Genomic DNA, 23,614 nt, shown 5'->3' on the forward strand with positions numbered 1-23,614 from the left:
CAGAAGTTTCAAGTGATAGAAATTGTACAAACAATTCCATGTCCTCAATTTTTTAAAATAAGATATCAATCACAAGTTTATTTGATGTTCAAGCGTGATAACAAATTGTTTTTTTATATATTTTATTATGTACGGAATAACAAATTTTTAAGTAATTTTTCTGCAAATAAAAAATATTATTCATATTTTTATTATACAAGAATTAAAAAATTTTAAAGTAAAATAAATTATTTATGTACAGTTTAGAAGAAATGAATTCAAAAACAAAACATGTGTTTTAGATTTTTAATTTACATAAGTAAGAAAATAACAATTTGTTCTTAAAATAACTTCTAACATATGAGATGCGTGTGGTAATAACTTTTTGAATACCAAATTATAAAATAAAAAATTATCATTTAGATTTTCAGTTTCCATAAATTAAAACATTCTGAAATAAAATAAGTTCTTATTTATCTTTTAAATGTGCAAATGATAAGAAATTTTACGATAGAAGAAGTTGTTGCTTATTTATTTATTTTTAAACATGCACGATGTAATAATTTTTAATACAGAGCTTGTCTAAATTTTAATTCATGTAGGGATAACATATCTTGTATCAAACACAAAAAAAGGGGGGTAACATATCTTGAAATAACAAATTACTGTTTATATTTTTAATATACACAATGTAACAAAGCAAAAGTAATTTGTGGGTAAATAAAACAAGTTAATTTATTTGTAATTATCTACATATTTCTATTTTACATTTTTAAATAATTCTATTTATAAAATTATCATTTAAATATTTATTTAAGATTTAATTTATATAAATTTAATCTAGTACCAAATAACTGTACTAACTAGGTATGACAATAATTAATGTTACAAGTTGGGACAGTGAATAATTGTGAAGAACACATGGTTGAATTTCAACCTTGTTTGACTCTCATAATTTTGGGGAACAACAAACACATCTTTCTTTTTTATTTGAATATAACTGAAATCATTCACAAAAGGAATATAAGCAAAGTCAAACAAACTATGGAGAGAGCCAGCTCATTTATCATCAACCAGCTCCTTCAAATAATTAAGGTAGAGGATTTTTAGCTAGTTGATCAGCATTACTAATAACATCTTTAAAGGCAAAATTAATAGACACTATCCATCTCCTGTTAAATAAATAACACATATGAAAATAATTAGTAAGAATTTTACATCCATATGATCTAACCCAATTTTATTTGAACCGGTCAAAACTTTCAGTATGATTTTCACTTTTTTGGTTTTGTTTTCATTCTTAGCTTGTCACCTCATCTCTTTTTTTTTTTAATTAAATTACTCTATCTAAACAAATAATTTTAAATACATGGATTTTAAATATGATGTTTAAAACATAAACCTTTAAATCTGAATTCATCAATCCAAATGTCATATAATAAAAATAAGAAAATTAATTTGGCCAAAAAAGAAAATAAAAAAATATTGTGTGAAGTTGTTATACGAAGTATGACATTAATATGTCCCTTTTGCTACTCTTATAATATAGACAACATCTTTTACGTAAGTGTAAAGATCGAGAGAGAGAGAGAGAGAGATATATATATATATATATATATAATATAAATATACCTACTTAATAATAGAAATATCCTTTTAATATCCAGCTCCCTCTTAAAAGAATTAATCATAAATAAAAATTAACAATAAATTTTATTTAAAAAATAAGTCATATTTTTATTTTAATAATAATACATTTTGTATTAATCTTTATTTGTGATTAATTTTTTTAAGAAGGGATTGAATGTGATTTTTTTTTTTATTTTTCTTTCATGTAATTAAATGATTTGTTTCAACCTTAATTTTGTCCGAATTCATGATAGCGTGTATAGTACGAGTTGGGTGATGGGTGAGTGCAGCAGACATGAAGTCTAACAAACTTTGACTCATGATTTCGGCGAACATAATGCAACACTCGTGTTCTCTCACCGAATCCTAAATGAAATTTCACAAACATTTTAGTATTTTCATAGACTAGAAAATATTCTGTTTTTCTTAAGTAAGGTTGAAGATTGAAATTTGAATAGATGGTTGAAAAATACTCTTAAATATATAAATAACAATGAATTCCAGCAAAATATGATAATTCTTCATAAATTTTTGAAGACTTTTTTAATATTAATGTCTTTTGTAAAATGGCTATAATATTCCAAATTTTGTCAATTTTAATAAATATTTTGATTTAAATAATGACTATTTTTACAGATGACTAAAACAAGATAATAAATGACAAGTTCTATTCTACAAATTTTTTAATTATTGAAATGCAAATGTCATAAATAATAATGATTATTTTAATTTAACTAATGAATAATTTTTTTGATAATGACTAAAATAAAATAAATAATTACAAATTTTTCTCTATAAATTTTTTAACTGTTGAAGTCCAAAGTAATAAATATTTTTTTTTGGCAATGACTAAAACAAGTGACAAATTACACTTTGCAAATTTTTTTAATCACTAATCCATTTTTTATTTTACATTGGGGGTATTATAGTTATTTTATAAAATATAGTAATGTCAGGAAAGTCACAAGGAATTTGAGAAGAATTATCATATTTTGTATAAACTCATTGTCATTTGTATATTTTATGAAATGATTTTGTCAATCTCCCTTGAAATTCTATAGATAAACAAATTAGGTTAAAAAAGGGAACACTCGGACAAATTTTAAATTTGATTGGGTGATAGTAAATATAGTTGATAAAGATGTGACTAATATCTTTAGTCACAATTTAAAAGACATTTTTTAAGATGATTCGATATTTTAAAATATAAAATATTTTAATAAAATAACATTTTATTAATAATAATTATTTTAATATTATTTTTCATTATTTTACTATTAAAATAAATTTTTTTCCCTCTCTCTTATTTATGAAAGATATTTTTTGAAACTTTATAAAAAAATTAAGATTATAAACTATATTTAATAAACTTATATCTTAATTGTATTCAAAACCAATTCATTTAATCTTTTCTTCTTTTTTATACATAGGCTCACATTTTATGTGTGATTATGAATACAGAGTTTAGTATTGATTGTAATGATAATACAAGATGGTTAACTAACTCTACAACTTTGAGATAAATTCTTACAAACAATATATGCCCATGAGATAGAAGATCTCATGAGATAAATTATCAATATTCTTAAGTAAAACAATTTTGTGCATTTTTCAAAACTCTTTTTTCTTGTTCTATTATTTTCTCAATTTTATTAAAATATGTTTTTTAAAAGAAGTCAACTTATATTAAAGTAAAATGTTAGTACATAAGATAAAAGCCCAAACTGAAAGATTCAATTTGGGCAATGTTAACTACAAACACTCATAACAGGAAAAGAAGAGTTGATTGAAACGTGTCAATATCTAAATGTTATTGAATTATATAAATTTCAAATTATAAAATTTTATAGCAATTTTCATTGATTTTAAAAGAAAATGAAATTTAATTACTTCTAAAAGATATTACAAGTGCTAGTTCACACACACAAACACACGCCTATTTATAATTTCATTTTGATAGACTGAATTTATTTAAAGTTTGTGTAAAAAATTTCAAAGGTCAATATGATAGTAACAAATAAAAATAATTAAAATAAAAATAATTAAACAAAAGGCAAAAGCAAATTTCACAATTTACAACGTACCTAACTTCAATGATTCCAGTTAGTCCCTTTCTTATTTGTTTCCCCACTTCTACATCCTCTGATCATGAGATTAAACCCTTCAAAATTTAGATGTTATAATACCTCAAATGCAAAAGAGTGTTCATAGGATGTGATGAACTCATCTAAAAAATGATCAAAATTAAATTTTTATCCCATAGTTCATTTAATATTTTAAAAGTCATTTAGTCCTGTTAGGAATCAAGACAAAATTAAAATATTCATTTAAAGTGAATAATGTGAGAAAGAGATTTGGATAATAACTTTTATTTAAATATTAAATACATAACAAATATAGGTAACAAATACAGGATGCGATTAATTTCTAACTAAAAGCCATCTGAACTTTCCAAGGGCCACTCCCTTTCATATCATGAGGTTCGTAGGAAGCCATTCATGGAGAGTTATATGATATTTAAAAGATATATAAATAAATTTAGGTAACCAAGCTTGCTTGTATTAGAAAGCTCAATATATCAGAATATATTTTCAATGCAGGAAGTATCAAAATAATATTGACCAGTCAATCCACACGGTAACCAAGTCCTAACAAATCAAAAGAACGAGCTCCTGCTCGTATTTACAGGTTCCAAAGTCAGGTAGCAATATTCTTTTTTCTACCACTCCTAACTGGATGAAGTTGCTGTAACATTAATTATAGGGAGAATCATATCTAAGGATCACTCATGAAAATTATTCACAAATAATAATCAATAAAAAATAAATTATAGTTAAAATAAAAACTTATTTTTTTTTTTCAAACGAGACTTCTTGTTAGTGTGAATAATTTGCTTGAATGGTTCTCATATGTCATTCTCCCTTAATCAAAACCAAAGGCAATGATTAACATAAATAACAAATTTCAACAAAATCCAATGGTAATAATACATATAATAAAAGATATATATATATATAATATACAGGATATTTTAAGAGCAATCTCGAGTCTCGTCCTGTTTCAAACTCTATTTTATCCCATCTTGTAAAATCAAGTCTTGCTTTTTTTAGTGTCCTAAAAGAATTATCCCACTATGATCATAATTGAATTGAGCCGATCAAAACTAGTATAAGGTTAAACATTTAAATTAATTGTCACTAATTTAAATTTAGTCTTACATTATGATAGTAAGAAAAGAAAATGAAGACGACAAAGAAAAGAAGAATCACAGTAAAATCTCAAAAGAAGAAATTAATAATAATTAAATTTCTAACAATTTTTTTAAAAGATGGGTAATAAATATTAATTTAAATAATTATAAATAAAATTTTAATTGAAAACTAATTATATTTAAGATTTAATTCTTATTTTGTATTATATTTTTTAAATTAATATTTATAATTTTATTTTTAAAAAAAATCTTATAGGAATTTAACGTAATTAATCCCCACCCCTCTTCTTGTACTTAGCTCCCATCAACCCAGGAAGAAAAGAAAGAAGGAAGAAGGAGAATAAATTCTATAGAACAGTGAAAAGAAGAGAGAGGAGGAATAATATTTTAAAAAGAGAAAGGCTAAAATAGGACACATCACCTGCCATCATTACAATCATATGACTTACCAGGCAGCCAGCCAGCCATTGAGCCCCTTCTACACTTTGTTTTCAACCTTCTTCCCTCCTTTTTGCTTCTCTTCTTCTGCTGCACCACTCCATCTCCAAGTCTTCACCTTTTCATTATTTTAATTCTCATCATTACCCCATTACTCTATCCCCTCCCTTTTCTTCTCCAAACTCACCACTCCTCCTCTCTGCTTCTTACTTTTCCTGAAGCTCCACGTTGAAGATGATGAGGACTGTGAGCTTTCTTCTTCTATTTCTCTTACTGGCTCAATTCCTCTCTTCTGGTAATCTCTCTCTCTCTCACTTTATCTCTTTGTTTGGTTTTAATTCTCATCTTGTTTGTTTCCCTCTGTTTCTGGCTTCCGCCGTTTCAGTTGCTTCTGATATGGTTCTTGCATACTTGCTCTGTTTTTTTCCCCTTTCACTAACTGAATCTTTTGAAACCCAGAACTCGGTTTCTGAAACCAACAAGAGAGTTTCATTTTTTGCTTTGAACAAACCCATTCTAGTGGCAGTGTTTTTGTTATTAATGTTTATGTTTGGTTCTGGCCCCGAGAGAGAGAGAGAGAGAGGTTCTGTTTTGAGTGGATTGCCTTTTTCAAACTGAATTGTTTACGCTAGGTTCTTTTCTTGGAATATGAGTTTATTAACTGAGCATCTACTTTTTTTAATTCCTGAACATTTTTCCTTTTACAAAACAACCAACTTTCCTGTCTCTTCCATAACTTGGTTAATTTTTTACCCTGTTCCTTCAAGCAATTATTTCCATGGGTGTGTGTGTCAATTGTCTACATCTTTCTGGAGTTCAACATCAGCAAACTGTATTGCTACAACCAAACCTTCTTTCCCAGTTTCACCGTTTCTTGAAAAGATCGAAGGGCCCAATTCCTTTGACTCTTAGGTAACTTCTGTGCATAGGATGCCCTAATTGTCTCATACTGTCCATTTAGGTGTGTAATGCGGCAATAAACATTCATTATACAGTCACATGACACATTATATATTTATATGTACCTAAATATTTTGTTTAAGATTCAATTTTGAGACAAGATTATATTTTGTGGCAATGAAGTATATATGTATGCCTCAGAATTCATCAGCGTAAAGGGATTTTAGTTTTGAGTTGGTGTTTGAGAAACTATTCTGAATCAGTCACAATTTGAATCCAGCTAGCTAGCATGTTTCTTTCCCTTTTCAAAAACTACCAAAAAAAAACAAAAAAGGTAGTTTCTGGATTTCACATCTGTTTCTCTCTTCACATGCTTTTGGAAAGAGAACAGAAGGAGCCAAGTCTCACTCGAAATATCGTTTCAAACGCAGGTACTTCAAGTAGGCCAGGGAAGAAGAAGGAAAAAGAACTCGAGCATGTGAATTATGTACCAGAAGATCATCATCATCATCATCAACAAGCTAGCAGACAACTTTCTACTACCAATAGGGACATTACCACTCCAATCACTACAGTTCCAAACTTAGTTCCCACCACACCAACATCTCCAACTCCAATCTTGAACCCTAATTCTAACCCAGATGTCACAGTCTCTCCGGCCAACACAATCCCCATTACTTCTACAAATTCCCCACCATCTTCTTCTTCTTCTTCTTTAGGTTCAAGTTGGTGTGTTGCTACACCAGCAGCCTCACAGACTGCTTTACAGGTTGCTCTGGACTATGCTTGTGGTTTTGGTGGAGCTGATTGTACTGCAATTCAACCAGGAGGGAGATGTTATAACCCTAATTCTGTTAGGAACCATGCTTCTTATGCTTTCAATAACTATTACCAGAAGAATCCTGTGCCCAATAGCTGCAATTTCGGTGGAACTGCTGTTATCACTAGCACTAACCCAAGTAAGTGAAAGGCCTTTCCTTTTTTCGTTTTACTCTTATTAGAAATTTCACTGACATTTTCTCAGTAATGTTACCTGCATTTTGAAACGAACCCAAGAGGGGGGGGGGAATGCCCAGAAAATTTAATGACCTCTTCTTGTCTTGTGTGTGGCATTATTTACTTCGAAGGGAGAGACACATGCCTGCGTGTGAGGGAAATGGTAGATTTTACTATAGCAACAGAATGAACATTTTGTGTGGGCCCAATATAGCACACATTAATGTCCATCTCTCTTCAAAACTAAGACAGTTAATTGCTTAGGAAAATGAGGGATCTAAATACATGTTAATTCTCACAAAACATAGTGAAGTCTTCACAGTATGGTTTTGCCTGCAGAGGATTCTTGTATTCATCCTCACTCTGAATATGAATATTTATCGTAAGGTTTAAAATTTTATTTGCATTTTAAAGCAAACCCAAAAGGGAGAAAACCCAGAAAACTAGGAGGCCTCTTATGGGGATCCGAATCCAATTACCAATACACAAAAACCGATTTAGATCTCCTGCTGTTATCAAGAAACACAGTAAACACAGAAAAGAGTTAGAAAATAAGACTTACTTTCAATGAGCCTTATATTAGAAAAACAGTGTTTTTGCTTGTGATCATGGCACGTAAATCGATGGAGGATTCTCGGGTTTCATTTTTCAAAGACAAGGGGGAAATATAAAGTCTGGTTGTATCCTTGAATTTCCTTCACCGCGGGTTAGGGGATATATAAGAGCCGCAGAGAGAGCCACTTTAGGGGAAGCAAAAGTCAAACTCGGTTATTTTGGTCTTTGTCGTTGGAAGATGCACCCCAAAAGCTTTATTCTAAACTAGCAAAGTTTACTGGGAGACATTAAGGATCATTTTTAAAAAATTATTTATAAATAAAAATTAATACCGAATTGTTTATTATTAGAATGATAATATAGACTTTTTTTCCTGTAACTTGTTGTTGATTTTTATTTGTAAATAATTTTCTTAGCAAGTCTTAAATTGAATTCTCCCAAATTTAATTTATATGAAAATATTAAGTATAAGTCCCCACTAAGAGACTTATTTACAAACAAGTCTCATAAATTTACATAAAAAACAAGTCCCTTGAAATCTTGTTATAATTTATCATGGGTGTAAAAAGAACTACAATGCCCCAACTTTAGACTTGTCCAATTGTAAATTATGATATTTCAATTATTAATTTATGAGAATCAGTTGTTGTAAATATAACAGGAGAATGACATTTATGTAGTTTTTTGTTTACAACTTGCCCTAGCAAATTTACAATTGAAATTTTATAATTCACAATTGGATAGATCTAAAGTTGGGATAGTGAGGTCATTTCACACCCATAACAAATTATAACTAAACCCTAAAGGACTTGGCTGTATTCTTATGAATGTGTAAGACTTATTTATAAATAATTTTGTTATTCAAGACCTCTACATAATTTTTTTAATATATATATTTTTCTGATTTCACTCCGTATGGATGGATTTGTCTGACATGCAGGTACAGGGACATGTGAATTTCCATCCACAAGGTGAACTTTTTTCCTTATCCAAAACTGATTTGGTCTGCTGAAATGAAACATGAAGCCTCATGAGCTGAAAATAACAATGTTGTATGAATTTTGTGCAGCACAAGCTCATCAATCTTAAACACAACAAACTCAGTGGGTGCTAATGTGTTTGGCTCTGTTCCAGTCCCTTCTTCCTGTCAAGCTCTCACATCAAACAATGGCTTCTCACAAATTCAACTCATCACTCTGTGGCTACTCACTTCAGTCTTGGCTGCCAAGTTTCTCTAAAATAGATCCATACCGCGCTCAGCAATTAAGTTTTGCCTCTTAAGAAATACAAATTAACAATGGTTTCAAAAAGAGAGATAGAAAAAATAAAATAAAACCCATTTCACATGTGAATCCCTGTGTGCGTGTGCGTGTATGAGAGAGAGAGAGAGAGACAGAGAGAGAGAGAGAATTGTTCCCATTTCTTTATCTCTCTTGGTAGAGAGAATTTGGGTCCAACAACACGATCAAGAAGACATAGATTATATAGATAGATACCTCCTCTAGAAAAAGAGAAACAAGCAATATGATGGACATTTGTATAAATTTACACGAGTATACAAGTATTCTTGTTTGTAGGTGTAAATTTTGTTGATTATAAATGATTATATTATTATTGTCTTTTTTTCCCCTTTTTCTTGATAATCTCTACTTGTAGTTTATCCATTTGACTGATTTGCATGTTAATGTGGAAGAGAAAGGTAGGAATTTTGACTAAAATATGAAACAATTCTTTAAGGGATGTTTATGCATGTTTTAAAGAACCAAAAAAAAAAATGCAATCCAACAAAAAATTTTTCGAAAAAAAAAAAGTTGTTTGTTTTCTCTCAAAAGAAGTTAGATGTGATTTAATTAAATAATTAACTAGCGAAACAAACTTTTCAAAAGCTGACCCAACACAATTACCACAAAAAATAATATTCTTTTCAAAAGTGTGATGTTTTTCTTGCTCCATAATCCATTGGACACTCCTTTCATGGAACTCAATCATAATAAAATAACTTATTTTCACTATTCTCACTGACAAAGGGGAAAAAATCAAGCCATATTTTTGTAAGAAAGAGTTTAATAATCAAAATTTAAAGAAATATATATATATATACTTTCTTACTCAATTTTTCAAAATCCCATCATCATTTTTTAATGCTCTTCTTATTTAATTATCGTACAAATTTATGATAAGTGAGTATAAATGCAGGGGATTTGGTTCTTTAAAGCAATACTGATTTGTCAAGCCAAAAAAGGGTGAAAAAAGCAACACTTGCTTTGGCATGAGTTGTTGATTGTTCAGTTACTTGAGGTGATAGATTAATGCATCATACGTACCAATCAACATCTAATATGAACCAATGGGAACTGGATCCTCTCAGCGTCTGCATCCCTTAGCGTCTCTTCGCATCCATATCCTATCCGTTGAAATTATCAAAATACCCACAGTACACAATTACGTGGCTTTTAAAAATGCAAATAAGTTGTTTGTTTTTAAACACTAAAAAAAATGCATTTTAAAAAATCAAATGGGGATAAAAATAGGTTAAACTAGGCCAACTTTTGACTTAACACACTGAGCTTATTCATATAAATAGATCCAACTGTAAATTTAAATTAAGCCTTTTGGTTAAACAAGTTGGGTCAAACTTTTATCTTATAAGTTTCTGCAAGCCTATTTAGTTCTTTTAACATTTTAATAAAATTTATTTTAATTTAATTGTAATGTTATATTTATTTACTTATATAAGGAAAAATAATATTTACTTATATAAATATAATATACAAATATAAATAGATAGACCTACATGCCATGCTTTAAATAAATAGATTTGGCTTTTTTACTTAAACATGCTTGATTGAATGATCTATCTAAACTTTGGCCTGACTTGTTTAATAAAAAGATTTGGCTTAAGCTTATGATTAGCCCTACTTATATAAATAGTATAGACATGTTTTTTGTCAAAATCTGGCATGGCTTGACTCCTAATTCAAGCTAAATAAGCTTTAGTCAAAAGTTGGCTTAGCCGAACCTATTTTTATTCCTATATAATCTTTTAAAATACATTTTTTATTATTTAAAAACAAAATATTTATTTGCATTTTTAAAAGCCATGGATTGTGTATCGTGGGCATTTTGATCATCTCAATGGATAGAATATGGACGCTAAGAGACAATGAGGGATGTAGACACTAAGAGGATCTGGTTCCAAACCAACATTTTTCTGTACAACCTTTATAATTATGATCATAGACATGGGCAATGCTAGGTATAATTTTGGACAGACAAATGCACCCCTTGAGTTTAAAGAAAATTGCAAGAAGAGATTATATGTTTTACTATTTCACATCTCTTAACTTAAATATTTTGTATTCCTTAATCCAACTTTAAAAATATTTGAGTTCCAAAATAATTTAAATTTGTTCAGCTCAAGCCTAAAAAAATATTGCACCTCTTGACCTAGGGTCCTAACACTGCCATTGATCAAAGATACTCCCTTTCTAATTAAAAAATGTACTCCCTCCCTTGGCCAAAATATATATATATATATATATATATATACACTCCCTACTATCGTAGTGTGCCAGCTTCGTTTTATTTAATTATATTGAAATTGTCAAGAACATAAATGATGTGCATATTTAAGAATTTCTCAAATAAGTAAACGTATAAATAAAATTTATTTTTTAACCACTTCCCAATTTTTTAAAAAAAAATTCTTATATTTAGTTAACAGATTGTGATTAATAAAGGAGGTTCAATTTAAAATAACACTAACCTTCTCATAATTTCATCCTTGTAAGATTTATTAACTCAAATTTTAGGGAAAATGGCCATTAAAGACTTGTAAGGTAATTAATATAAAATGAGGACTTGTGTATAACAGAAACATCGGAATTTCCAACTGAAACATCCTTAGTTTACATTAATCTTTCTGTTAGGTTTTCAATTATCATTCTCCCCAAAATTTTTAGTCTCACCTAGCAGTAGAGTCGGGAATAAGGGCCGGGCTTGACGGGCCGCCCGTTTAAGCCCGTTTTAATAAGGGTTCAGGCTTAAAAATTTGGCATTTTTTAGGGTAATCGAGCTTCGAAACCCGACCCTTTTAAGCCCTAGAAAAACGGGCTCGGGCTCGGGCGGCCCGTCAAACCCGTTTTACTATTCACAAAGTATTTTTTTACCTCTTTTCAGATAATGTGCAAACATTGATTTGTATTTTGTACCAGCAATTGGTTAAATTATTTTGTGCCATTTTATAGTAATTTTTATATTTTATCTTGTGATATATGTATAGATATATATTTGATAATAAAAAAATTTAATTAATAATTATTGTAGGTGATGATAAAGAAGCTGCAGAAATAATTAATATTGAGCCTCCGCCTCCATCTTTCACAAGTAAACTTACATCTAAGGGTTTTAATATTTTATTTATGGATGATAATGAGGGAGATCTTGATTAGAATTGATTATGATGTTTGCCTTCATCTTATTTGGACTTTTAAATTTTTTGTTCATTTTTTAGATTATGTGAGACTTTGATTTGATATATGTTAAATTTTAAAATATTCTAAATAAATTTTAATGTTGAATTTTATTTTATTTTTATCCAGGCTTACGGGCCCAGCCCTAAGCCCTATAAATAAGGGCCAGGCTTCAATTTTGAGGTAAAATTGGGGTAATCGAATTTTAGGGCCTAGGTCCCTAAGGGCCGAGCCCTTTACCAACTCTACCCAGCAGTCCCTGGATATATAGAGTCTGTTTGGTTTCTATTCTTATTTTTTATTTTTAAAAATTGTTTTATAATATAGTTTTCAAAATAAAATAAAATGAAAACTCATTTGATTATATCAATTGAAAAACACTTTTCAAAAAATTTTAGAATTAAAAAATAACTGATAATAATGATTATAGATAATTAATAGTGGTGATTAATAATAAAAATTGATCAAAATAACTATAATTTTTAATAATTAAATATAATGTATTTTAAAAATAAAATAAAACAAAAACTACTTAAAGCTGTTTATATTTTTTTGTTTTAAAAAACGAAAAATGAACAGTTTTAGAAACTAAATGAAAAACACTTAAATAAACAATTTTTTTTATTTTTAAAAACAAAAAAACAGTTTTTAAAAACAAAAACCCAACATACCCATAGCTAGCCATATCCATGATAGATTCTTCTTTCTTGACATCTGACCAGCTTCTAATAAATCTGACACCTAGGCTTAGGGATCCAAACACTAGACCCTACTGGGGTCCCATAAAAAATCTTGCTCATATTCACGTGTGTTCACTCCCACTCCCACTCCCACTCCCACAGCAACAATCTCACCAGTCACAGAACTCAACCTTAAAGCATAGGGTTCCCTGCAAGTTGTCCTCTCAAAGGACACCACCAAGTCCCCTTCTCCGACTCTCTGGCCTCTACCACCAAGTTTACCTTACAATGTGGATTAGGGCCTCTTTGGAAAACCTCAATAATCAATTTGAGATCAAGACTAATGATTTTGTGAAAATATATCGAAACACCCCTGTTACATGTTTTAATTAATTATAAATAAAAAAACCATGTTTTTCTAAGAATATCCAAACACCCACAGATCCTCCCAACTAGTTTTGCTTCATACACAAAAGTTGGGAATTGAACTCTCAACTACGTACTTGAAGAACAAGAACTTCTATTATTCACAATAACTTCGAGTTGATAACACTTTGACCTTCTCATTATCTTATACCAGTCAATGTCTAGGTTTCTGTCACTTGATTACTCCTTCAGAGTTCTGGGTACTTCACAAGCAAACCAAACAAAATATAGTGAAGCACTATGGGCCAACATCAGCACACAAATATATAAAAATGTAAGGAATCACATGGTTCACAAGCACAAGATTATTTCATGTGCCGAAGTTGATGAGTTCCATCTTAGTTGATTAATCAATATGCTAACTTCACGATAACTAATCATGTCCACTGGTCGTGATTAAATGAGACAATGCATTTCACAGTGAAGAAGTTCCCACTTCATCAAATAATTACAATGGCAAATAACACTGTACTGTCATCGTAATTCTATACATTCAATGCCACGTTTTCTTGGCTACAAGACATCAACAGGGCCTAACGATACCATCTGTACAAACTTCTGACAGTGAGTTAGATGTTTTCCATATACACATTAAGTTATATCGGCAGATAAGCCATAAGAACCAGAGCAATGGATAATTGAAAAAAAAAATAACAAATACCAAACAGAATAACCTTTTTACAAGTCCGCATGCATAAGACTCGACACTTCAAATTGCACCCAGACGCTACAAATCGTCGTGTTATGATGCCTGTGTTGTGACATGTCACTGTCCTTGCTTAGAATCCAACTTATTTTCTGCTGGTTAAATAACAATTGTTTCTCCATGCATCAAGAAATTTCCCTCTGCTTCTTTGGCTTTGATGATTATTATGAACTATTAACATATTGAGGCTCTATCACAGTGCGACTGCCCCTTCACATCTTGTACACTGTCGTTTTTTGGCTGAGTCAACTTTGTACAGCTAAAGATTCTGTGCAGTGGTTAGGACTCCTAGACCCATTTCTTGTGACTAGGAATAAGATATGCATTAAATAGTTAATTTGCCTACAGCTTGTCATCCAAATCGCCCTTAGGGCTTTCCAACATATCTCCTGAGTATGACCCATCTGGCTGACGGATGCAAATATTCAAATTGCTGGAGAAGAAAGGTCCCTAGATGGTGTAGATAAAAAACTGGTCAGCCATATCTTTGAGGAAATTAGACAGCTGATACACATTTTTTTGGAGCCACGATAGTTGATAGATGAATACAGCTTTTACACTAAAGCAAGAAAGTCTTGAACAGTTTAAGAATTCCAAGAAGTTGATAAGTGAAATTGACAGCTCAAAGTGACATCAAAATAATGACTCTATCTATATGATCTATCCTTATTGCTATCTCAATCACTCAATATGTACACAAAAGTTCCTGCATGGGTACATCAATTTAGGTTTGAACATGAACCACATCCAAGGTTAATATTATATTCCATAACCGCTAAGTCGTGAAAATAATCTTTTTGCAGATGAAAGAACCTTATTTATCCATCTTTGACGCAGTGCACTTGAATTTTAATTAGGGTTTTTCAAGATCTAACCTATAAGCACGCAGCTTCAATCCGTGTTTAGCTAAAAATAAAATTTTAGAGTCAACACAGAGAATATTATCCCAAAAAAAAAAAAAAAAACTAGCTTTATTATTAGACTTGGAATTCAGCAAGTAGTCAAGTACGATAGAATTATCTTCAACTACTTTAGCTAAAGAAAAATTTTAGAGTTAACACCCTGAATATTATCCCCAAAAAAAAAAAAAACTAGCTTTGTCATTAGACTTGGAATTCACAAGTAGTCAAGTACAATAGAATTATCTTCAACTACAATATAGTGTTTAAGTATGTATCGAACCCCTTATTAATTCAACAATTAATCTAAGTACTTTTATTTTTTTTTTAAACAGATTTTGATCAAGCGAATAAGAGCCCATAAGAATACCCAACCTCAACCTATCGCTTTCAACAAACGAGTGGACTCATTATCCTTTAAGGAAGTAAAAATATCATTTATGTCCAAGGAAACAGGGAAGGGTAAAAGAGAATCCAATATCCACTTAAAACAAAATGAAACAGACTGTAGAAAACAGAGAACCAAAAAGATCAATAATGTAACAGAGCTGCCTTATCACTCTGTATACCCAACAGACACACCCATTTGAATAAAAAATGAGAACACCTATGGAAAGCCATAAATACAATTCAACACTAGAAGTGAAGGCTACCAGACACCTGAAAATGAAAGCTATCCCCTTCAACTAAATGCCAAATTCACATGGAATTGCATAAAATGTATATTGTCAGAGTGTTGAAACACAAAAACAAAGCCCTCGACTATTTTATCCAGGGGAGGAAACCAGCTTTCTGCTAACCAAGCTCAAGCCTCCTTAGAAACATAAACTAAAATAGAGATTTTGTTCATCTAAACCTGAACCTTCATACTGAACTTGGACCTAGATTAACGGAGGTTTTATCCTAACCACTGAAACTAGAAGTTGAAGGGGAAGAGCTACCTGATCAAATGCCAATACAAGTTGGGCGAGCATTGTGCCTAACACTAGTAAACATTCTGGACTTCAGTAAAACAAATTAAAAAAAAAAAAGAAAAGAAAGAGTACCTGGTCAGCAGTCTCTTGGCCCTCTGAATGAAAGAGAATTGGCCTGCATCGCTTATCCTCGTTCATTAAGCTTGAATTTTGGAAGTGTGTCACAAGTGCAGCCTTTCCTTGGATCCGTGCATAAGCCAGTGACGCAACTTTTTCACTATTAAATTTTTCCCATTTCTTCCCATTAAATTCCTGCATAAATTTCAATGGTAAGACTTGACAAAATAATATACATGCTTCTTCTGGCCAACAAAACATTCAAGTGAAAGAATAATTCTTGAAAATACCAATGAAATTGTTGAATTTTTATTAAAAATTTTCAGAGTGATATCAGATGACAGATCGGTGTTTATTATCATGGTACAATGTCACGTTAGGGAGATTCTTACAGCACAAAGCCACAAACTAAATTCAAATAACAGCAACAAAATATGAATTGAAACAAGAGAAAGAATCAAAGTTTAAACCTTATAGAAGGGAACAATATGTGAAGCAGACACCATATTGATGAAAGCATAACCCACATTACATTTGTTCTGCAAGAAAAAAAGAATTTTGAGCAAAAGGCCATCTTGAAAAAATCATTCAGCAAATAAAACAATTTACAAAATAAATATACCTTGAAGTCAATGGGCAAGTAGAGAAAGTCATAAGTACCCCGGTGGTTCTCATCAATTGCAGATAGCAACATCTTTGAGGTGTACCTAAAAGGCAACACATTGACTAAAATCATTAAATATATATACATATATATATCAGTTTGCAACCCTATTCAAATTGCTAATGCATCATCAATCACATCACTAGATTAACATTCATACTTATTAGGAATGTTTTTAATCATTAAAGTAGTCCTTGCATCTTCCCCACCGATAATTTTGTCAAGATCAAGTTGATACTGCTTCTTGGCATCAATTTGGGTCACACTATTTTCAGGTCGCCGACTCCGACCAAGTTCAGTAAACCCTTCATTATTTGCAACCACCCCAGAATAAGAACCATTTCCAAGAAACAAGGAACTGTGCCTGGGTAGTGACATCAACCTGAAACTAGGTGAACTAATTTCAGTTGTATTTCCTGAAAGGCCAATAAGCCCAGTAGCTGCTCGAGAACCCATGTTCATAAAATTCCCATCACTCTGATTTATACTCCCATATGAAACTGGACTCATGAAAGAAGCTTCGGGTGAATCTGGGAAATAGTTAAAATGCCTCTCAAGAGGGAGGCCAGATGGAGCAGATCCCACATGATGAAGGGAGCGGGAACCAAGAAAGGAACTGTGTCGATTAGGATATGGGAAACCCTGCTTCTCACCGCCAGATGTAAAAGGGACCTTAGCAGAAGAAGACCACGCAGAAGTACTTGAATGCTCTGTGTAAGAAGTAGTTGGACTTCCCCAAAGAAATTGAGGACCAGACAGTGTTCCAATGCTTGATGAACTTGAGCTTGATTCACCAAAAGTAGCAATGGGTCTAGAACTTGCATTTGCTTTTAGCTCGGGAAAAGACAGTGAATTCTGAAAAGCTACTCCTTGTGTTGATACTGCATTTGTAAATATCTGATTTGAACTATTAACTCTTCCAGAGTCCTTGCCAATTGGAGCAATCTTGGTAGAGTTTGATGCATGAGGGGAGAGAATTGCGGCCAATCCAGAAGAATGGTTGCTATTCACTGGGCTGGCATGACTAAAAGCAGGAGACTTGCTAAAAGAACTTAAATAACTATGTTCAACTGGACTGCCAAATTGCGTCCAGTTACCTGCATAATTTGCCACCTAATTCAGATTCCAACTGAAAAGGCTTCTCAAACATGATATAACTAATAGTATAGAACTAAGCATAAGAAAGAAGGATGGAACAAAATAAACTTACCAGGAGGAGAATTGGCCAGTGGCGAACCTACTTGATGTCTAAATGTCCGTGCTTCATCTAGGTCCAGCTCTTGACTAAGTTGTTGCATCAAACTAAAAAGAGAAAAAGGCATAGCCAAATTTGTACCGGATCAATCAAGTATAACAACAATCGCCTCATAATTGTACTTCAAGCAGTATTGACACCACTTCTGATGTTAATGGCATTTTATTTTAGTTAGTATATTTATGTGATTCTACATTAGCCACTTAGCAAAGTGAAGAACTCTAGTAAGTGGCTAATATTGTAGACTTGGCCACAAAATTCCCCTAAAATATATCAAAGATAATAAGTGCTAATGTAATTATAAAGAAAAAAGAAACAACATGCATGAGAGTGAAGCCTTGAATCTGTAAGATTGAAAGGAGAAGACTAATTAACCACCAAATAAGGAGGAAGAAAAAAGTCAATGACTAGCAACAGTTGCTAACAAGATGGTGAGGCAAACAACATCATGAATAACTAGAAAACTCTCCCGTGAATTGCATGGGAACATTCAAGTTTTTTTAAGAAATATAAGTAGTTTGAGAAAACACCTAACTCCTTGCATTTATAAAATGTTACCTCAATGAAATAATTACTAAACTGTGAAAGAAGAATTTGTTTTTAAATGAACAAGTGAAAGCTATGATGATTTTAAAAAGTCACTTCCACTAACAGTATTGCAACAATGACAGCGGAATGTTGTTTTTATTTATTATATTAATTATATAATACTCACAACCTGACATAGTAATAGTGCAGTATATTTTCAAGATACTGAAGTCACTGACCAGGCAGGTGAAAAAACAAATGAGTTATATTTTGCTGAAAACTGTTTAGAATGTAAATAACCAGTACAAAACCTTACTTTCGACGTGCCCCACCAGGGCGGCTGGGTTCAAGTTTGATGCGTTTCCCTGCAATATCACATCGATTTAATGCCTTAAGTGCGGCCTCAGCTGCTCTAACATCGTAAAATTCAATAAATTTATGATGTCTCTTATGTGGTGTTTCCCTTATCTGCAATTTTTAACACCAAGTAAAGAGATAACAACTGACACATGATAGGTAAAACTAAGGAGATCAAAAACAGAAATTCAGATGAACAGCTAGCACTCTTGCAGAAAGTTTTACCTCTTTGACCTCCCCATAAACCCCAAATATTAGACGAAGATCGTCATTTGATACTGATGGATCCAAATTGAACACTACAAGAGTTCCTTGGTTGATGTCCTTCTCAGAAGGGTTGTCCTGAACAGTTGTATAAAAGATTAAAATTATGAATAACAGAAATCATAATAATGATATCTAAATTATAGATATAAAAATCAAACCTTAGGAATTGAAAAATGAATGTCAAGTTTTCTTCGTCTCAAGGGCTTGTTTTGTAAAGCACGCATTGCAGTTCGAGCATCTCGAATATCATAGTAAGATATCATCACAAAACCCCTATGCTTGCATGCAGTGTATAAAGTTCTGATATCCCCATATTGCTATCCAAGTAAAAAGATAAAACAAGAAAGAAGAAAAGAAGAATTAGAATTGAGACTTGAAAAAAAAAAATAAAATAAAAGCTATCCTCAATGTAGAATAATAAAATAAATAATTTAAAAGTAAATCTTTCAAACTTCAACTGGAAGTATCTCTCACCAAAGCAGCAGCACAATGACAATAAAAATGTCATAGAAAAGAAATTAGTAGATACCACCGTTGCAAAATGTTGGTTGTAATACTAGTGACATATTTTTAGGCTTAGCTCCACATTTCCCCACTTTTTGGTGCAAAGTTAAATATAGGCAAATAGAGAGTATTATAATTTAACTCTTCTTTGCTCGCCATTATCATATGGATAGGGTACTATAAAGGAGGCTACTACAATGAGCAGAGACATGCAACTAAAAAAGCAAAAGCACAATTATCATCCGCATCAAAAGATTGACAAACTTCATTGGAGCACTAGCTTTAACGCAGAATACCTCAAATAGTGATCTTAATTCAGAATCCTCAACGTTACTATTGATGTTTCTCACAAATAACGTTCTTGATGGATGCTCTCCATAGGGATGCTCCCCAGCCACAGGTCCTACACCATTCGGAAGCACATAATGGCCAATACCATTTGAAGCAAGCCCATCACTAACGCTCATTTTTGACATGCCAGTCTTAAGACTCTCTTCAAAATCCATTTCTAACCCTCCTCCACTACCAAATAAATCATTTTCATCCAGATCCTCCAGTTGGCTGGGCAATCTACTCAGGTCAAAATCATCCATTATGCCAGCTAATAGCTCTTCTTCATCATCAGGAAGCATGTTTCCAATAGCATTGGTTTCAACATCTTCAAGTGGATCATATCCCCCAACTTCTTCGTGGACCTTATTAAATATTCGCATGTTATCCTCAAAAGGTTGGCCGTAACGCACTGAATCAGGGAAATTCGCTGCACATTGACAATGAAAAATAAAAAAAATTAAAAAAAGGTATCAGAAATCATATCAGGTGACTCCAGCATCGTGTGTCTAAGAGAATCCCAAGCTTACAATTTTCATGTGGAAGAACAGGAAGAGAACTAGAAAACAAGCTAGCATCACCAGATGCATGATGCACACTAGCTCCATGTTGTATCCCCCAAGCACTGCTTTCCACTTTTTCAGCAACATTAAGTGGAGAAATCCCCGATGGACCTATAAAAACAGTGTGCATAGCTGATTAGAAAACATGAATTCTATGTTTATAACTGAATGTTTGCCTTACATACAAAAAAAAGTAGCACCTGCAGACCCGCTGGCTGACTTAGAATCCAAAGGATGCTTATCCTCTGACTCCATTCAGTCACTTTCAAAAAATGGAATAAGAAATAAAAAAACAAATGAGTAAAATATGAGTATCAATTATGCAAAGACATTATAACTAGAACCAAAGTGAAACAAATTTGTCACGAATCGTTACAGAACACTGCTGTGATCAAGTAAGGAAGGGGTGTCATAATTCAGTCTCCCTATGGACAGACCAAAGTTTCCTCAATCTTCTATATCATTACACAGGATATACCCAATGGAATAATTAGTAAGAGTACAACCTCCAACAAGATGTGTCAAGTTAATCAACCAACATTTGTAACCACAACAACATGTTGATCAATAGCACTTTTATAAGATGGAGCTGAATAAATGAAATGGAAATGTAGTGAGTAATCAACTGATTCTACAATGGATGCATTCTATTGAAGAAACAACAAAAGCCAGGGAATGTTGGTTCTTATTGGAACCCCATTTTCTATCTTTTTTATTGGTTCAGAAAGAGAAGGACAAGGGGGGAGGGGGAATGGAAAATTAAATAAAAGCAAGTGGCAATTGGACCGAGTTATAAAAAGAGATATAGTAGCAAGTTGTTACGAAGTTTAAGCATATTCATTTGTATCCTTTATTCTTCCAAAAAAGAGCACTGCAATTTCCCTTCCTTTTCCTCAATAAAATATGCCCAGAAAAGAAGCAATAATCACAACCTGCTCCATTCTGATCATTCTTTAATCATACTACGTTCACTCCCTTCCATTACGTTTAACCCCTTTATCAAGCTGTCAATAATGGCAGACGGGTAGAGCATTTTTTTGACTTGACCAGAATTCAAACAGATAACGTGCTTTGTAGTTTGAAACCACAAAAGCGTAAAATATATATATATATATATATATATAAAATAAGATGGGCAGATTAAAGGGATTGAACAAAAAGTGAAGCTAGAGAACACTTGACAGCCGAAGCTTTTCGCAACTGCCTGCTTAGTCAACAAAGTTCCCAACCAAAATAACCCAGCCGACAATAATCCACACCACAGATTACATGTGCTGTGAGCAAAAATGCACAGTTTTATATGACTTGATGAAACCACAATTGAGAGTGATAAGAGTCAACTTAAGTTCCAACTCGAAATTACCAAGCAAGTCTAATCAACAGTAGCAGCCTCCACAAGAAAAGCATACAGTTTCTGAGTTATCACCGACAGCTCAGGTTTCATTTGCCAAAATTCTAAAATCCTACTTGCTAGGTATCGCCATCACATGCAGCAAAAGGCAGACTAAGAAAGAATTGTTTCAAACTTGAAGAATTAGAAAGCGTGAAAGGAGGTGGACGGAGAAGAAAACATACGGTACCTGGAGAATAGAAGACAGGAGTGAGGGAAGCGCTATAGGACGTCCATGGAGGACAGACTTTCTAGCTGACGATGTAAACAATTGTGTTGATCACGGAAATTGGGTAGGGAGGGAGAGTTTCGTAGAAGCAGAGATATTTCTTCCTTTCACTCTTCCACTTCCTCCACCATCGCCGGAAAACCAGAGCAAGAGAAGTGAGAGAAAATTCACGAGCGTAAATTAAGAAGAAAAGAAGAAAAACAGAGAGAAAAATAGCAGCAGCAATCGGGGCGAAAATCAGAGGGAAAAAGGAGCAAGCAATAAATGATTGGAAGGAAGAAGCACCAGTACGGGAAAATTAAGTAGAAAGAACATAGAATTTCATAAAAATGTGTATTTATTCACTGCGAAAAAAAAAAAAAAAAAGATACGTGCTATGTTTTCTTTTCTCTCTCAGTTTCGCTGTCCAGTCTTCTGCACTGAAATTCTGCCATATTTGAATTTCTTTTGGCGTCCGTTGACACGCACGCATTCAAGAGTCCTAAAGCACTCCTCAGCTCTAAAATTAAGAATTAAGAATATTCTATATGTGTCTGTAATATCAGACACGTAATTTTATTTTATTTTATTATGGACTCATGGATTGTTTTGTTAAAAACTGTGAGGTAATTTTAATTGAGTTGTATCCTCTAATAAATTGATTAATCATATTTAAATTAATACTATTTTTTATATTTATTTTTATTTAATAAAGTGTCTAGTTAAGTATAAAAAATTAAATGATTTGTTTATTAAAAATATTTTAAAAAACTCATTGATTATATATTAAGAAAATAAAAATAATTTATATTTTTGAATAGATGAAGTTTTTTTTTTTGACAAAAAAGTGAAAGGACATTTTCTTATGGTATTAAAATTTTGACTGATTACACAGTTAATTAGTGAATCTTGGACAAGTTAATAGGTTGAATTTTATGTTTTTTTCTCATTACTAATTATAAAATAACTTTATTTTGAATTATTCATAATTCAATCATGATTTGAATATTGACTATTGAATCATTTTCTTGGTGAGTTCAATGATCATTTTAGATGTCAAAACCCTTCATTTTCTAGGTATCCCAGCCTAGTTTAAATTATAAACTTTAACATTTCATTTTGTATTTTATTTTAATTAAAAAATAAAAAAATTAACTGAATCTCTTCTCACTAAAATTTTTTTTTTTTTGGATAACATACTAAAGAATTTTTTTTAACTTATATATCTCCCCTCTACATTACATAGGAAACAAATATTTTGTTCAAGTTCATATTCATATTGTTATCCTCTAAGTAAATACCGGATCTAATTTCATAAATTCATATTTATGATACTAAGAATATGTAGTTCGCCATATTGATAATTTTATGCTGATTTCAATAATGAGTGAGCATCCTTAACAATGAAAACTGGACTATCTATCCGTTTTTAAAAAATCATTATTAAAATATAATTTAAATTTATATTATTATTCTATTAAGATAAGAAAATATTAAAATTTTGGTGATAAAATTAAATATATTTAAATTTCATCATTTTAATAAAAAAATAAATTTATTATTTAAGAATCAAGATGAGCATATCAAATAAAGTAATGAACACCAAGGAAAGCCTAGTCAGTTGAA

At 31.6% G+C, this 23,614-nt stretch overlaps 2 protein-coding genes across 4 annotated transcripts; one reads left to right on the plus strand and one right to left on the minus strand.

The window, feature by feature from the left end:
- Positions 1-5,285: 5,285 nt before the first annotated feature.
- LOC129303735 (PLASMODESMATA CALLOSE-BINDING PROTEIN 5-like) lies at positions 5,286-9,331 on the plus strand. Its single transcript, XM_054943238.1, has 4 exons — positions 5,286-5,552; positions 6,589-7,116; positions 8,649-8,679; positions 8,778-9,331. The coding sequence occupies exons 1-4, from the start codon at positions 5,492-5,494 to the stop codon at positions 8,944-8,946; spliced, it is 789 nt and encodes a 262-aa protein (XP_054799213.1). The 5' UTR covers positions 5,286-5,491; the 3' UTR covers positions 8,947-9,331.
- A 4,368-nt stretch (positions 9,332-13,699) lies between these two features.
- LOC129302301 (protein MEI2-like 2) lies at positions 13,700-22,358 on the minus strand. Of its 3 annotated transcripts, XM_054941075.1 has the most exons (13): positions 21,971-22,358; positions 20,591-20,652; positions 20,358-20,501; positions 19,794-20,257; positions 19,152-19,310; positions 18,952-19,068; positions 18,686-18,837; positions 17,797-17,888; positions 16,747-17,683; positions 16,545-16,629; positions 16,393-16,461; positions 15,938-16,117; positions 13,700-14,442 (listed from the first exon to the last, which is right to left on the minus strand). In XM_054941075.1, the coding sequence occupies exons 2-13, from the start codon at positions 20,643-20,645 to the stop codon at positions 14,335-14,337; spliced, it is 2,562 nt and encodes an 853-aa protein (XP_054797050.1). In that variant the 5' UTR covers positions 20,646-20,652; positions 21,971-22,358; the 3' UTR covers positions 13,700-14,334. The 3 variants fall into 3 exon arrangements, with proteins under 3 accessions (XP_054797050.1, XP_054797051.1, XP_054797052.1); XM_054941076.1 differs by having other exon boundaries at positions 20,591-22,358; XM_054941077.1 differs by lacking the exon at positions 20,591-20,652 and having other exon boundaries at positions 21,971-22,356.
- Positions 22,359-23,614: the final 1,256 nt, after the last annotated feature.

This window comes from Prosopis cineraria, unplaced genomic scaffold (assembly GCF_029017545.1).
Source record: "Prosopis cineraria cultivar Desert tree isolate PC_DT_omini unplaced genomic scaffold, ASM2901754v1 PC2, whole genome shotgun sequence".
Taxonomy (NCBI): Eukaryota; Viridiplantae; Streptophyta; class Magnoliopsida; order Fabales; family Fabaceae; genus Prosopis; species Prosopis cineraria.